The 17041-nt window shown below is 48.2% G+C and overlaps 1 protein-coding gene across 1 annotated transcript in view; it reads left to right on the top strand.

Annotated features, from left to right (window-relative positions):
- The window catches only part of KMT2C (lysine (K)-specific methyltransferase 2C), a gene marked incomplete at both ends in the record, with an annotated part of 30372 nt that extends 13745 nt beyond the window's left edge, over positions 1-16627 (top strand). The window contains 14 exons of the mRNA XM_010160776.1: positions 1745-3433; positions 4999-5211; positions 5665-5829; positions 7018-7159; positions 7712-7859; positions 8674-8852; positions 8952-9106; positions 9286-9538; positions 10146-10285; positions 11208-11312; positions 13726-14845; positions 15746-15882; positions 16054-16196; positions 16459-16627. Coding sequence (XP_010159078.1) covers positions 1745-3433; positions 4999-5211; positions 5665-5829; positions 7018-7159; positions 7712-7859; positions 8674-8852; positions 8952-9106; positions 9286-9538; positions 10146-10285; positions 11208-11312; positions 13726-14845; positions 15746-15882; positions 16054-16196; positions 16459-16627 — 4758 coding nt within the window. The remainder of the gene's footprint in view (positions 1-1744; positions 3434-4998; positions 5212-5664; positions 5830-7017; positions 7160-7711; positions 7860-8673; positions 8853-8951; positions 9107-9285; positions 9539-10145; positions 10286-11207; positions 11313-13725; positions 14846-15745; positions 15883-16053; positions 16197-16458) is intronic.
- Between the last annotated feature and the right edge of the window lie 414 nt (positions 16628-17041).

Genomic DNA, 17041 nt, shown 5'->3' with positions numbered 1-17041 from the left:
AGCCATGCAGACACTGCCATGTTGTCTCTGCCACCAGGGCAGTTTAAACTGCTTTGCTGTGGCACTGTGCCTGTGCTAATAAGCTCTGCCTCGTCCTCCCCTGCGCTGTTAAAATCACTGGGTCGATCGGCACAGGTCGGCTCAAATCCAGCTGGGTGTAGTCAGCGCTGGTCCTTTGAGATCTTGACTCATTCCAAGTACGGTCACGTGCTGATCTGCCACTTGAGGGGGTTGTAGTCGTTTGGTGGCCTCATTGTACAGGTGTCGAGTGAGAGCGTGTAGTGGTTTGGAGGCCTCGTTGTTTGGGCATGCAGGGCCAGCACAGGTTTCGTGCCATACACCAATGGAGAAGTCCTGGAGCTTGTGCAGTGCAGATCGATCCAGTTGGTGGCTTTGTGCAGTGGCACTGTTATTTGGCATGGCAGTGCCGAGCCAGAGCTCGTAAATCATCTTGGACCTGAGATTACTGTGTAAATAGCCTTTTGGGTGCATCTGTCCTGCATTCTGGAGCGTGTCCTGACATCTCTGTTACCCTGAGCTTTCTGGCTTCTCCCTTGCTGCAGGCAAAGGAGAGTGCTATCAAACATTTTTAATTATGTTATGGGCTTTTTCTATCGGTACAAACCACAAATGGAAGTTGTGGAAGTCATGATCTAATGAACAGAACTGAGAGAGTTTCTATAATATTATTAACCAGTGAATTACAAGTCCTTTCATTTTTTGAGAGAGCAGTGTAGTTAGGTATCTGCTGTGTTTCCAAAATGCTCTTTCTTGTCCAGTTGACACTGCCATATCCTCCCATTGGCTTCTCCTACTTGCCTTGAAAATAAACTACTAGGTTTAACATTTAGTGTCCAAGTCGAGTTTACTTTCCTCTTAAAATTGAAAATTCTGGAGCAGCAGTTTGCCATTTTCATCTGCTGTGTGAATTTTGAGGATCTGCCTGTGAATAAATGGGAATCTACCTCCCTGTTTTCCTGTAAACTTTACCTTTTCAATTACATGTTTTAAAAATTTTTGCTGGTGTGTGAAGAGCATCCATCTCAGTTTCCTTTTTCCTGTCTGTTCCCAGCTGTTGTTATCCTGTGCATGGATGGTAAGATCTGTAGGACAAGGCTCACTGTGGGTTTAGGTTTCATAAAATCATAGAATCATAGGATGGTTTGGGTTGGAAGGGACCTTGAAGACCATCTAGTTCCAACCCCCCTGCCATGGGCAGGGACACCTTCCCCTAGACCAGGTTGCTCAAAGCCTCATCCAGCCTGGCCTTGAACACTTCCAGGGATGGGGCATCCACAGCTTCTCTGGGCAACCTGTTCCAGTGACTCTCCGGGAAGAATTTCTTCCTGATATCTAATCTAAACCTCCCCACTTTCAATGTAAACCCGTTACCCCTTGTCCTGTCACTGCAGGCCCTTGTAAAAAGTCCCCCCCAGCTTCCTTGTAGGCCCCAAGGAAGGGGGCCTACAAGGGGGCCCCAAGGTTTGTATGCTCTCCAGCACAGTGCAGTCTTGGCATGTAATTAGAACTTTGAGGCACTGTTACTTTCTTAAAATTTCAGGATGGTAGTATTTCTAATGAAATAAAAGCTATTTAGCCTTACAAAGGAAAATAAGACTGCTGCAATGGTTTTTTTTGCCCGAGGTTCACTGTCTCCTGAAATTATAACGGTGAGTTGCATGTTTTATGTCACTTGCATAGTCAGTACCTGTCAGAGCTGAATAATGACTTTTTTAATTCCTAGATCCGCAAGCAGCAGAAAGAGCACGCTGAACTAATTGAGGAATATCGAATCAAGCAGCAGCAGCAGTGTGGGATGGCACCCCACGCTCTAATGCCGGGCGTCCAGGCTCAACCACCACTGGTTCCAGGAGGAACATCACCAGCAATGAATCAGCAAAACTTCCCCATGGTGGCACAACAGCTCCAGCATCAGCAGCACACAGTGGTAATCCCTGGGCAATCCAACCCGACCAGAATGCCAAACTTGTCGGCATGGCAGTCTGCAAATCCCCCCGCAAGTCATATTTCCATGAATCCAGCAAGGATGCAGCCTCCAATGACTCCGTTGCCAATGACTCCTGGCACACCAGCTCCTGTGCCTGGTCCAAACGCAACTGCGCAGTCTGGGCCTCCACCGAGGGTGGAGTTTGAGGACAATAACCCTTTTAGTGAAAGTTTTCAGGAGCGGGAAAGAAAGGAGCGTTTACGAGAGCAACAGGAACGGCAGCGCATTCAGCTTATGCAGGAGGTAGATCGACAGAGGGCTTTGCAGCAGAGAGTGGAACTAGAACAGCACGGTATGATAGGGTCTGAATTAAATAACAAAACATCCTTAGCTCAGATACCTTTCTTTAATTCTGATCTGCCTTGTGATTTCATACAAACTCCACGACCGCTTCAGCAGTCTCCACAGCATCAGCAGCAACAAATGGGGCACATTCTGCCACAAGGTCCCGTGACCTCGCCTCCTGCCACGAATTTTATGCAAAGCAGTGAGCGAAGGCCAGTGGGACCTCCAGCTTTTGGACCCGATGCGTCCGCTGTTCCAGGTGGAGCCCCTAATTTCCATAACGTAAAACAAACCCACGGGAATCTCCCCGGGGCCACCTTCACGCAGAACCAAGTCAGGCCTTCGTTTGCTTCTCCTGTTCCTTCATCTGCAGTGCTCAGTAGTGGTGCCCCGTGTGGGTCGGACACTAGTGTGCCCCAGGCAACGAACTTCCCTGGATCAAGCCAGTCTCTCATACAGCTGTATTCTGACATAATCCCAGAAGAGAAAGGAAAAAAGAAAAGGACGCGAAAAAAGAAAAAGGATGACGATGCCGAGTCAATAAAAGCCCCGTCAACTCCACATTCAGATATAACTGCACCATCAACTCCGACCGTTTCTGACGCTACCTCCACCCCCACAGTTAACACCCCCAGTGAACTTCCACGTCATCAAGATGAACAAGAGTCGGTGGAGTTAACGGGCCCGTCAGCATCAAACGCAGGAGAGAGCCAGACCTCTCCAGAGCTGGAATGTAAGCTCCCCAACAGCAGTCTGCCCCAGAAACAGCCAAGTGCCAGCACAGAGGCTGAGAAGGCCAAGGCAGATACACCCACCAGCATTCAAGAAGTTAAACTAGAAAAGGCAGAAGCTGATCAGTGCTCAGGTCAAGCTGAGCCTAAACCAGAAAATCCGAGCAGTATTAAGGTGGAAGAAGATAAGGTCCCATCACAGCCTGCCTCTTCAGCTCAGAGTCCAGCCCAACCGGCTAGCGCTCCCCCAGCGAAAGGGGAGTCAGGGAACGAACTGCTGAAACACCTGCTGAAAAATAAGAAGTCCTCATCTCTTCTAAATCAGAAGTCGGAGAACAGCGGCCGAACAGAAGAGGAGGCTTCTGGGGATAAGAAGTTACCAGAGAAGCAGAACCCAGCTGAAGGAATGGTGAGCCTGGTACTGGTTTTGTTATACAGTGATCCTGAAAAGTCAAGGGCAGTTTGGTGCCTTTACCGCGGGCATTTGTGAAAGGGTGGGGAGATAACCTACCTGCACCAGGGTGGAATAAACAGCTTTAAGGAATCTGTACCTCCCTTCCTGCCTTCTCTCCCTGCGTAAATCATCTGTGGTACAGAAAGAACGAGTTTTAGTATGACTTCATAGATCGGTGTATTCAGAAATCGCTAAAATGCAAAAAATCATTTTTCTACAGCTAATCATCTTTAAAAACACCACTTCCTAATATTTACCGAGATAAAGGCAAGATTTTACAGGCTGTCTCTTAATTACCTACTCGTACATTTCCAAAGGGTGTGCGGTATGCCTGTGGGCTGCTTCCTTCCGTGACCCCCCTCAGTCTCGTGTGGATGGCCCGTGCGGCTCTGCCGAGGTGCCAGGCACCCCTCAGCTGCACCCCAGGGCCTGTGAACCAAGTCCCTGCGCAGGCTTTGCCAGTGAAAATCACGTACTGACTCTGATGTTAGCAGAGACTGTGCTCTAGGACTTTTATCAAAAGTGTGAAATGGTTAAATCTCTTATAATTCATGGATTTCTGTGTTAGAGACTATTTCTCTAATTAATTTTACTTTAATGGAAAGAAGCATTAATTCTTTACATAAATGGCATTATGTGATTTAATAATGTACAACCTTCTTAAAAACAGACCTAAAGAAAACTGCGTAATGTGGAGGTGGGATACACTTTCCACTTGGATTTGTTGGTCATTTAATTGTAATCTTGAATCTCTCCTCAGTTTGGTTTTATGACTGCCTCAACTCTAAATACATCCTTGAAGCAAAGTTTAAACACTTTCAAAATTAGTCAAGACGGATAAAAATAAGGGGAATTGTGAGCAGCAGGTCGCTTAGGTCGGTGTTAAAGATCCACGGTTAAGACACACACGACAGGCATCGTGGTGAGAGTGTTCACCGTAGTGGTTGTGGAGAGCTGTTTGAAATAACTGATGAAAAGAAATTGGACTTGTCACTCTCTTGCGTTACCAAGTCCCATTCTGATGGCTTTTACACAACTTCCATGTGAAGAATGGCTTTGCAAATTCGTACTGAAAGTCCTTAAGGAAATGGTACAATCCAGAAGTGTTTCACATTCCTGGTTTTGTTCCTGACCTCAGAAGACATTTGTATTGTATTAACTTCCGCCCCTTTCTCCCAGTTCATTAGGCCCTGATGGAAATCTCTAAGGTTGCATGCAGATGTAACTTTATTTTAGGCATTTTAGGGGGTATTTAATAGAAGACATTTCTGGTCTGTGAGTTTTTAATTGCGTTTTCAGGTGTCGGTGGCGTGAATGGTGAGTCGTAGTTCTGTGTGTGGGGACAGTAGAGCAGTTAGAGTCACCCCTGAGACAGCACAGTGAGCAAACCGTAAAATACAGCTTGTTACCAATGAGATTTATTATACTGGGTGTGTTCTTCAGACTATTGTGCAATAACTTTGAATAAACCGTGTATTAAAACATCAAAAATTCTGCTTCACTTCCTTCTTTTCTAGCAGCAAACAGCAGGAAACCAAATGCAAGGTGGGTTTGGGTGCAGTAACAGCCAGCTTCAAAGAACAGATGTCGGACCCGAAACCAAGAAGCAGAGAAATAAGCGAACTCAGCGGACGGGAGAGAAGGCAGCTCCTCGGTCCAAGAAAAGGAAAAAAGAGGAAGAAGAAAAGCAAGCCATTTACCCTAACGCTGATACCTTCATCCAGCTGAAGCAGGTGGGTGTGCAGGTGCTGGGCAGCGCATCAGGAGGACGCGTTGAAGAGTGGACTTGTCCTGATGGAAGTGAAGTTGATCGTGAAGTTGGAATTTGGAGTAGAGGGTGGAGCAAATGAGAACTTCCGTAAAACCAGGGGATTTCAAGTTCTGGTTTCATTTCAGTTTGGGAGTTCTACTGACATGGCAGGCATTTGGTACTCTCAAAGCCGCGGAGTTCCCGTCCGCTCTGGCAGCCTCTGGCTGAACTTGCCGGGGAGCCGGAGCTGTGGCTCCGAGGGACAGGGACCACCTCGCGTAACAGGCAGCGAGGCCCGTGTCTGACACGCTTTTCTCATAGTGGGTAAATTCCCAGTACGTGTTTTAAATTAGGAACCATTCTTCTGATGTTTGGAGATCTGCCATGCTTCTGTGTTACAGTTAAATTAATTTCTACCTTTCCTCTTTTAATACAGCAGCTTTCTCTTCTGCCTCTGATGGAACCAATAATTGGAGTGAGCTTTGCACACTTCCTTCCCTATGGCAGTGGCCAGCTAAATGGTGGAAATCGACTTGTGGGAAGTTTTGGTAGCGCTACTCTTGATGGGGCTTCAGATTATTACTCCCAGCTCATTTACAAGGTACAGTTTTAGTCTGGATCCCCACCGTGTGTGTGCTCTCTGTGGGAAAGAATGTTCGTGGCATTATTACTGCTCGTTGGCCAGAGTTGTGCCTTCACGCGACCAGAAGACAATCACAATCTGTTGCCAGAGCAGACAGGCAGTGCAGTGGTGAAACATTCACCATTGTCTTACTCTCTCAAAGTGGGAATCAGTTCTAGAAACTGGGTTGTAAAATAATTAAAATCTACAAGTATTCCTTTCACAAATGGCTGCTAAATAGGGGAAATTGTAATTACAGTTTTATGGAGCAGAAAAGGCTGAATTCTCGGTACTTTGCAAAGCCATTGAAAGCATTTCTTAGTGGGAATTAAATGGGAAATGGACTTCCCTGCTTTGCCCACTAAGCCCTAACTAAGAACCTGAGGACTCTGCACAGTGTCGGCTGTCTTTTGATGAGCTAATAACCCACAGAATGGAACACTCTGCCTGTGAGATCAGAGTGGCAGTACTGGGAGAGCAGCAAGATAGCGAACAGACAGAACCAAATTTGCTGCTTGGCTTCCTGAATATGAAACTTCAGTAACTTACTGCAGAGCAGTGGTGCTTACCCCAGCCTTACATGGCCTGTAAGATGGGAGTGTGAAATAGTTGTTGTGGTCAGAAGTGAACGTAAGTATTAGCTTTGTAGGCATGGCGGCAGCAAGAGCAGATGCTGAAGTTCTCATTTAGTTTTCAGTTAAAATATGGAGAGTTAAGTAAGCCTACGTGAGGTAGCTCCCCTTTTAGTGACAGTCGGGTAAGCTGACTTGTTCGTGGGGATGCGAGTCACTGTGGAACAGCTGGCTCAGTCTTTTCAGAGCTTTGCTCAGACTGTGGGAACTTGTTGGGGTTCCCAAACCATTCCTAAAAATGCTTTTTGTGCCTTTCTGTAAATAATATAGCTGCATCTTCTTTCAGTAATGTATACCCCTCATGTGAACTACTTCTCTGATAACATCATTGATAGGAGAAAAGCAAAACATTGTGTCTTTTATAGTAGATACTTCTGTGCATTTGGTCCCATACCAGAGAATTAACCATCGTTGCTCATCAGTGCCACCTCAGGGTGTAAGGACGTGTGAGTGGGCTGCATTGTCCGGTACTGGAACAAGGCAGGTTCTCACCTTGTGTTCCATGACCGATTTACGGTTCTTCCATCTCCTGCAGCAGAACAACCTGAGCAATCCTCCGACACCCCCAGCCTCTCTCCCTCCCACGCCTCCTCCCGTGGCGTGCCAGAAGTTGGTAAATGGCTTCGCAACCACTGAGGAACTTGCCGGCAAGGCTGGTGTGTTGGGAGGTCACGACGGTAAGCGCAACGCGTGTTGTTTCCATACGACATGAGTCGAGTTTGTAGCAAATTGCAGAACAGATAACTGGGATGTTGTTTTTCAGTTGCTATAGTTGTCTTGTATAGACCCAGCGTGCCTGTAATCGTTGTTACCCAGCTTTACTGTACACGGCTGTAATGTCCAGTGGTAGCCTTTCCCCTTTCTGTTTGGAAAACATGTGGAGAGCCAGAAGCATTCTTAAGAAATGGAAAAGAAAACCTTAAGGTCATTTTATTTATGCCCAGTACAAAGGACTCACCAGGTAGTTGAGCAGGCTCAAAAGCAGTCTCCCTGAAATGCATCCTCCGCAGGCTTTGCATGGAGTCATTAGGTGCTTTCAAATACTTGCAGGGTTTCAGAGGTGGTGGGGTTTTGTAAACAGGGAGACAAACCGTCAGCGGTTGCAAGGAGCGTTACGATCTGCTGCAAAGCCTCGGTTGTATCGGGGAGCCACCACTGCCCTGCTACACAGAACGTATGAGTAGAAAAGCGTGACAGTGTCTCACTGTGCCGTGCGTTTCTGTTTCCAGTTACCAAAGCTCTGGGACCAAAGCAGTTCCAGTTGCCTTTCAGGCCGCAGGATGATTTATTAGCAAGAGCCATGGCTCAGGGCCCGAAAACTGTGGATGTTCCTGCTTCGCTTCCAACGCCACCTCACAACAATCAGGAGGAGTTAAGGTAGGTTTTCCTTGACTTCTTCAGGCAGGTTTTTGGAGCAGGTTCTGTGATCTGTCAGCAGGAGATGAGACAGTGAAGAAACGAAATCCACACAGCGCAGAGAATGTAATGGGATCCTTTGTCCTGGTTAACCCTTACCGTTCCACGTGCAGGAAGCAGCGTAGTGAAATAGGTGCTGGACTCTACCTCCTGTTAGGCTGTTGGTTCATTCCCTTGCTCTATTAAAACTGGAAGAAAACATTATAAATTTGCATTTGCCCTGGAGCACTTGGTACCACGACAGCATGTGACCGCTGCAGAAGGCAGCAGTACTGTCCAAGAGTCAGCCTGAAATCTCCCCAGCTCTACTGGGTTTCTGTTACCGTGTGAGAGGTGCTGGATAGAAAATGAGGCTCCCTACAGAGAGATCTTCCCTTTTGCCTCCCTTTCGCTTGCCTAGCCAGAAGTTGGGTGGCTTTGAAACACTGAAGCCTGTGCATGGACAAGGAGGGATAAACCAGAGAATACAATTAAACCAGAAATTTTAAATATTGTATACTAACTTTTTACGCAGATAGGTGGAGCCATGAGGAGCAGACAGTTCTGTGGTGGAGCCTGGGCTATGTTAGTGCCTCTGTTTTCTTGTCTTGGGAAAGTAAACAGTGTGCAGTGAGATGCCTAGAATAATGGCCTACCATGGAACTGCATTCCGTGACTGTTAGCAAGAAGCAAGTTCATGATAGCTCCCCATCAGGATTTGTAACTTTGGCTTACCAAAGGTTTTTAGACCATTCCCAAAAGTTTTCCAAAACTGTGTTCTTGGGTTTTGTTGCAGGGTTCAAGATCACTGCGAGGACAGGGACACTCCTGACAGCTTTGTTCCTTCTTCCTCTCCTGAAAGTGTGGTGGGAATGGAAATAAGTAGGTACCCAGACTTGTCAGTTGTGAAGGAAGAGAACCCAGAACCTGTACCATCGCCCATCATTCCCATCCTACCAAGCAGTACTGGAAAAGGTGAGGCAGCAGCACAGCAGACAATTAGAACTAGGCTGTTTAGTTTGTTGCATTTGGGTGCAAGTAGGATTAACCTGGTGTATTTTGTGTTCTTTCCAGGTTCGGAAGCCAAAAGGAATTACATAAAATCAGAACCCGGTTCAGGAGCGTTACCTGGTTCTGGATTCTTTGCCTCTCAGCTTGGACCATCCCAGAATGGTCCTAAATCTGGCCTTATATCTGTAGCAATTACTTTACATCCCACGGCTGCTGAGGTAAAAGAAATACGGTTGTGTTACGTACGTTAACTGCCGCTGTGTGTTATAGATGGTGACTCTGAAGGGGCTGTAGCACAGGATAGTAAAGAGCTGTGGTATCTTCTAATAATTGACACTGGTGCTGTCTGACTGCCTGTCTGATGAAAACAAAGGCATGTTTTTATGATTGCTTTTAGAACATCAGTAGCGTTGTAGCGGCGTTCTCTAACCTGCTCCACGTCAGAATTCCCAACAGCTACGAGGTTAGTAATGCTCCAGACATCCCATCCTCCATGGCAGCCGCCACCAGTCACCGGCTGAACCCGCCAATGGAGTACAGGCAACACTTGCTGCTTCAGGCTCCGCAGGCAGGCTCCATGGGACCCGCCAGGATCATGGGGTCTTACGGGCTGAAGCAGCCCAATGTCCCATTTCCGGCAAACAGCAACGGTGAGTGGCCATTCGTTCCTGTGAGCTGCCAGTACAGGAGTTTAACCGAGTCCATATGAAGGCATTTCCACCCCGTCAGTTCAGGCTGTAGAATGAAATAATTGATTCTTGTTCTAAGCGGTGCTTTTCTCTTTGTATGTGATCAGTACATGTGAACCTGCTCCTGATGTTAACGACACCCTGATTGGTCTGATCCATTGATTTCCATTATGTTATCTACCTCACTGTCAGTAAGGGGTTTCTCCCAGTAGCTCCCAGCACTAGTAGGATTTTTTTGTCCAGTCTGATTTTAAGTCGGTCACTCAAAGACATTTCCTGTGTCGGTCACTCAAAGACATTTCCTGTGCTGGAAAACTTGACGCAGTTGGTTAGGCCTGTGTGTTCCTATGTTGGTCTAGCTACTCATTCCTTACACACAGATGTACTTTTGCCTTGTTGTTCACACAGTTGGTTTTGGTCTAGATGAAACAGTTTCCCCATGGGGCCGTAGTTTCACGCTTGCCTTCCACACCCTGAGCAGGAGGATGCTGCTCCTCTAGACCACTGAAGAATACTGTGACTTTTGAGTTCATGTGATGCAGTTTCTAACAGACTTTCTGCTCCCTAGGTATAGCTGGCTATAAGGACCACAGCCAGAGCATCGCAGAAGGCTCAGCGCTGAGACCTCGGTGGTGCTCTCACTGCAAAGTTGTGGTTCTCGGCAGCGGCGTGCGGAAGTCCTTCAAAGACCTGCCTTTCCTCAAGCAGGTAGCGTGGTGAAGCACACTTCCCTGCGTACGGCGCTCGGTGGGCAGGCGGAGGCAACGGAGACGGCGGCTTGTCATGCGACTGACGCCGCTCTCGGGTCCCTTTGTGGTCTCCCCGCTGTGTTCCAAAGCGGGATGGGACAGCCGAGCGCGTTTGTAGTACAGATAAGAAACGTCGGAGTTGTTGCTTATGTGAAATGAATTCCAGTAAATTCCATAAAATAGGCCCCGTGTATGGCAGCTTCTTAAATTCTGCTGCGGGCTGCCTTCCAGGGCCGCTTCAGGGACCTTAATTCAGAGCGCGTTTATGCGTGAGGCAGCGCCGTGGTGCCACCTCAGGAAGTGCTGTGAGAGTGAGAGTGTTGGGACTCCTTGAGGCAGGAACCAGATTTCAGTCTCGTATTTGCAGTAGGAACCGTCGTTCATTCCAGCAGCACCGTTGCTGCTGGCGAGAACGATGCAGCAAAGGCCTGTAGTCAGAATTTGTACAGGACAGTGATGGCTCAGAAAAGCAGTGCTTTCCCAGTGATGTTTTGCAGATGGATCAGTAGATAAAACGGGGTGATCTGTCTTTGATTAGGCTGAAACGAGAGGTTCTCCTGCCATCTGAAGATAAAAGAAAACGGATTTTGCTTTGCCAGCCTGCCTACGGAGCAGATGGGTGCGTGGCATCGAATGCTTTCTTTTGATTGTTAAACTCCTGTTGACGGCAGGAAATGCTGAAGAACAGGGGTGTAGGTGGTGGTAACGTTGGATCTGTCAAATAACCAAGTATTTATATCCCGGTATCGCTCGTTATTTCACAAATGGTCCACAAATCAAGTGTTTCTGGCCAGATTGGAAGACTTGTCTCATTACGCTTATTATGTGAAGAACGGGATTAAAATGCACTTCTGATAATCTTCCGTGTGTTTGATTCCCAGGATTCCCAAGAAGGCTCTGATAAAATGAAGGACGTTGTGTTCTGTAGCAACAACTGCTTTGTTCTTTACTCAGCAGCTGTGCAAGCCAAAACCTCAGAGAACAAAGTAAGTCGCGAGTTGGTTTTGGGGGAGAGGTGGGAGTTTGCGCATCGTTGTGAAGGTTGATAAAGGAATTGTTCCGTGTTCAGGCGTTGAGATTCCGAACCCGCAGCGTGCAGTCAAAGCCGTGTTTGCAGAACTGTCTGACAGAGATGCACGGCAGAGCGGGAGCCCCCTTCTGCTGCCCTCACGGGCGTTGCAGATGCAAACTCAACGACCGGGTCCTTCGACCTCTCTGGGTGTTGCGTGACATCACAGCTGCATCCTGGAGGGCTGCTTTCTACGTGGTGACTGGGCTCACGCAGTAAAAATGTTTACAGCTGCTCAAATAATAACAGCAAGCTTGCAAAAACACCTTTATTCCTTCAATGTAACTGGAAAAATCATCTCATTCCATTACTTTATTTGGGCAAAGTTATGATTTTTAAAGCATTAGTTACCAAAACATTATTGAAGAGGCTGCTAACTGACAGTGACGAGGGAAAAAAGGTGGTAGGTGTTGGGGAGAGACGTTTTAAGAAACGTGTTGAAAGTGGAATTAGGCCAGGGATCGTTCTCAGGGTGCCCCAGATAGCGTGCTGTAGGTCTCTGCCCACAGACACGGCGAGGGTGCAGCACCTTAAACTCAGCATTTCAGTACAGGGCATCGTGTGTTCCAGTGCAGAGGAGGATAACATATCCCTGGCATTTGTGCTGGATTCAGCCAGGAAAGAGTTAACTCTCTTTACCGTGGCTGCTAGGAAGCTGTTCCTGGATGCAGAGAGCAGCACTGGTAAGTTCTCAGCTGGCGCTGGGGAATGTCTGCACTGAATTCAAGGTCTTTCTCCGCTTCTGACCCTGCAGCTGCGTTCCCAGCTCTCGCTGTGTCGCTACAGGCAGCGCTGGGACACACAGTTCAGGCACCTGACCCAAACTGACCAAGGGAGTATTTCATTCCACAGTACATCATGTTCAGGGCAGAGGCAAGGAGGGTGTCTGGGAGCCATTACTCTCTCTCCCTTACTCTCTTGCTCGTTCACTCCCGTGTGCTTGCTAACACTCTCCCTGGCTTCTGCGTTAGCTACTTCGCTAACTCCTGTGCTGGCTGGTTTGTGAGGGAGTTGGTGGGTTTGTTTAGCTTTCCCGGGCTGCTATCGCTGAGAGGGTTCATTCAGAATCTGATGTGACAGCACTCGGGCTCTGGGCCTTGGCCTGCGGCCCTCGGCCTGCGATCGCTCTCGGGCTCTCTGGGTCTGACTCCCACTGCTCAGCACCTGTTGTGCATCGGTCGGTGAGTGGTGAGGAATTGTATCATATCGTAGCATATTGTATCATATGTTTTATTTTCCATTATTTTAATTAACTTTTATTAGTAGTACTTGTATATATTAATTCAGATTTGATTAGTAAATAGTTCTTATCTCAATTTTATGAGCTTCCTCATTTCTTCTTCCTCCGATTCTTCCCCTCCGCTGGAGGAGGGGAGAGAGAGATGTGAGAGCGGCTTCATGGCATTTTGCTAGCCAGAGTTAAACCACAACACACTGAAGTGGAACAGTCTCCATTCGAGACTGAATGATCCCACTGAGTTTATTTCCTCATAGGCAAAGTGTTTGGAGTACTTCTTTAAACCCACGTTTGCATCCACATCCTCTCAGTGCCCCATGTAGCTCGTTTTCACTGGTGTTTAAGCAGGGTAACAGTGCACAAGTGCATCAGCATGTGCGTAATTAAGTTAATTAAGTGTCACGTTCAGCCTCTTGATCCTTTCATTTCCTCTTTCCAGATGAACCATATGAACCACATGAAGCACTTCTTAATCTAAACTTCTTAATCTAAATTTCTTAATCTAAAATTCTTGTTCTTGTTTCGTCTCTTTCTGTCGTCGGGGTTTTGGTTTTAAACAAATCTCTGCAGGTTCAACTCTTGTTTGCTGTGACTGTGAGTTCAGTTCTCAAGTCGTGTGACTAATCTGGAGCCCTGCAGGAATTGCCTCATCGCTTGTTTCCAGGAAAAATGTGGCATTATTTCCAAGTCTTCCCCTTCCACCAAACAACAAGATTCTTAGTCTTTAACTCTGTGACCCATATTCTGAGGTTATTTCGTGTTGTACCAAAGCTCCAAGAATATCCAAGCACGAAATCTGTGGGTTAGCTCATCTAAGGCCATTCACTAGTTTTTCATTCAAAACCTGGGCGAAGGGTTGGTCTTGTTTTCTCCTGAATTAAAGGGCACCACGGTCTAGGTTGAATGGGGGAGCTGCTTCTGCTCCATGACCCGACAGCACCGGTCGGGGTCGTGTCCAAACTGTTGCCACATCCTGGTTTTCCGAGTAGCCTCTTCAGCCCTGACCCGACAGCGTTTTCAAGACACATTTAATGTTCATTAAAGTTAATGGTTTGGGATTTTGATTCTTAAGAGCTTTCTGTTGTTTCGGCAGGAATCGGTTCCATCTCTGCCACAGTCGCCGATGAAGGAGAGGCCGCCGAAAGCGTTCCATCAGTACAGCAACAACATTTCGGCTTTGGACGTCCACTGTCTGCCTCAGTTGCAGGAAAAGGTTTCTCCGCCGCCGTCGCCCCCCATCCTGTTCCCCCCTGCGTTTGAAGCAGCCAAGGTGGAGGCCAAACCGGACGAGCTGAAGGTAACGGTGAAACTAAAGCCTAGGCTGAAAGCAATACACAGTAGCCTCGATGACTGTCGGCCTCCGAGTAAGAAATGGAAAGGAATGAAATGGAAAAAGTGGAGCATTCAGATTGTGATTCCTAAAGGGTCGTTCAAACCTCCCTGTGAAGAAGAAATAGATGAATTTCTTAAAAAACTGGGCACGACCCTTAAACCAGATCCTGTGCCTAAAGACTACAGGAAATGTTGCTTCTGTCACGAGGAAGGTGATGGGATAACAGACGGACCAGCGAGGCTTCTTAACCTGGATTTAGACCTTTGGGTCCACTTGAACTGTGCTCTTTGGTCGACGGAAGTCTACGAGACACAAGCTGGTGCCTTAATCAACGTGGAGCTAGCGCTGCGAAGAGGCTTGCAGATGAAATGCATGTTTTGTCACAAAATGGGTGCCACCAGCGGTTGTCACAGGTTAAGGTGCACCAACATTTATCACTTTACCTGTGCCATTAAAGCACAATGCATGTTTTTTAAAGACAAGACCATGCTTTGCCCCATGCACAAACCAAAGGGAACTCACGAGCAGGAGCTCAGTTACTTCGCAGTCTTCAGGAGGGTCTACGTTCAGCGGGATGAGGTGCGGCAGATCGCCAGCATCGTGCAGCGGGGGGAACGGGACCACACTTTCCGTGTGGGGAGCCTGATTTTCCACGCCGTCGGACAGCTGCTGCCGCAGCAGATGCAGGCCTTCCACTCCTCCAAAGCGCTCTTCCCCGTGGGTTACGAGGCCAGCCGGTTGTACTGGAGCATGAGGTACGCCAACAGACGTTGCCGCTACCTCTGCTCGATTGAGGAGAAGGACGGGCTCCCCTTATTTGTCATCAAGGTCGTGGAGCAAGGCCACGAAGATCTGGTCCTTACTGACACGACTCCGAAAGGTAAATGCGGTGAACCGAGGTGGTGGCTTGTGCGGGTCTGGCGTTGGTTCTGTTGCTACCCATACGTGTCAGAGGTGTGACGGGTGTTTCAAGCAGCGTGCTGCAGGCGCAGTCAGCTCCCAGGGCCTGTTTTTGGTACGCTGTGAAGGCTGAGGACACCTTGGAAGAAACTGTCTAAGCTACCACTTAGAAGTGCACAGAGGAGATCCATGCTTGATTACTGAAAGCGAATTAAAGGGGTAGGAAGGTCAGCACAGGTTTCCTTTCGTGAAAGGCGACTCAAACAGTATCATTACTCGGTTGTCTTCCATCCCGTATGTCGAGGTTCACCAGCAGTGACGAGGCAGTTGAGCTGAGCACGTCCTTCTGGGGCCGGGGAGGGTGTTCCTGGCGGGGTGGGGAGACGGCAGCTCAGACTGAAAGCCCACGGGCCCGGTAACGCTCTGGGCCGCAAGCCCTTCGTGCTGTGGGTGCTCACGTGCCCGGCCTGGCTCCGTCCAGTCGAGCCGCTGCGGGGGGCGGTGCCTGTGCACAACTCCGCGCCGCGTACCATCCCCCAGTGGGAACAGAACGTCTCTGCTTGCAGAAAATCCTGCTCCATGCAGGTTTTCCCGGGAGAATCTGTCTGTGTGTTCGTTGTGAGAGGGCGGAAGGTTTCCGTGCTGCCGGTACTAAACGTGCCATGCCCAAGAACCAAGGGGGCGACGGGAAGGCCGTGCTTGCGCGGCGTTTGTTCAGGGCAAACCAGCAACTTGCCAAGCGACTCCCCGCTTCGCCTCCTGAACACCGGCCTGTTTGTGTGGGTTTCCGCGCCCAACGCCCTTGGGCCTTCGTCGTGATGGCAGCACCACACTCTTCCCGTGAGTGACCCCCGTAATTCTTTCCCCCGTGGCTGTGTAGGTGTGTGGGATAAAATCTTGGAGCCCGTTGCTTCTGTCAGAAAAGAATCTGAAATGCTCCAGCTCTTCCCTGGCTACTTGAAGGGTGAAGACCTCTTTGGTTTGACAGTCTCGGCAGTGGCCAGGATTGCCGAATCGGTGAGTCTTTGCCACCCCAGGCCTTGCTGGACCACCCCCTGGACTCGGCTGTCTCGTCTTCCCATGGGAAGGGGAGCAGGTGTGGACAAGCAAATCTTTTGTTACACACGATTAACAACGAATTAATGACTTGGCCGTTTTTTTTTCTTGTTGTCTGTTTGTTTTTTGCAGCTGCCGGGGGTTGAGGCCTGTGAGAACTACACTTTCCGCTATGGCCGAAACCCCTTAATGGAACTCCCTCTTGCCATCAACCCCACAGGCTGCGCCCGTGCCGAGCCGAAAATGAGTACCCATGTCAAGAGGTTTGTGTTAAGGTATTTTGTTTTAATTTCACATAGTACAGCCCAGGGTTTATAGGCCGCTTAGGGTTCTTTGTGCTTTCGTCTGCTGCTTACAAACCCTGTCGTCTTTGGCTGTGTATGTGCATGCCCAAACCAGAGGGACTGCTTTGTCGTCTGCTAGCTGGCTTTCAGTGTCTGTACGTCCACAGGAGTTTTGGATGGGTTTCGGGGCTGTTTTCAGAGAAATCTTCAGTTTGTCTTGTATTCTTTCCTGTTACATGCCCAATTCCTCCAGGCCTCACACCTTGAACAGCACCAGCACATCGAAGTCATTTCAGAGCACAGTCACGGGGGAACTGAACGCGCCTTACAGTAAGCAGTTCGTCCATTCCAAGTCCTCTCAGTACCGCAAGATGAAAACCGAATGGAAGTCCAACGTCTACCTAGCTCGCTCTCGCATCCAGGTCAGTTCTCGCGTCGTACTTTGGAATCTTCCCATGCCTCTTTGATATATAACTTGTATGGGTTTATGTGTTTCACATGTAGTTTTATAAAATCTAGACTTAAAAATAGAAACTGACGCTGTTGTGAAAAGCCTCATCCCCAAATCGGCAGTTTTTATGTGGCAGATCACTTCCCAAGCTTTAGCTGAAGTCAGATTTCTTTCTAATTATTGTAAAAACCTTAAAAGTTAATTTGTTAGTCACCTAGGAAAAAAGTTTCATTCAAGTTTTGGGGTTGTTTGGGTTTTTTTTTTTTTAGCTTATTTCTCAAAAGTTTAGTAGGACTCAGTGAAACCGGAAAGACAGGGCGGAAGTGCGACGTGCTCCGAGCGAGCCCCCTAAAGCGGCGCGGGAGCGGCGTGTTCGCGACGCGTC

The sequence above is a fragment of the Eurypyga helias genome, unplaced genomic scaffold (assembly GCF_000690775.1).
Source record: "Eurypyga helias isolate BGI_N326 unplaced genomic scaffold, ASM69077v1 scaffold22831, whole genome shotgun sequence".
Taxonomy (NCBI): Eukaryota; Metazoa; Chordata; class Aves; order Eurypygiformes; family Eurypygidae; genus Eurypyga; species Eurypyga helias.
Note: the sequence above shows the minus strand (reverse complement) of the source record. Positions and strands in the feature narration are given on the sequence as shown.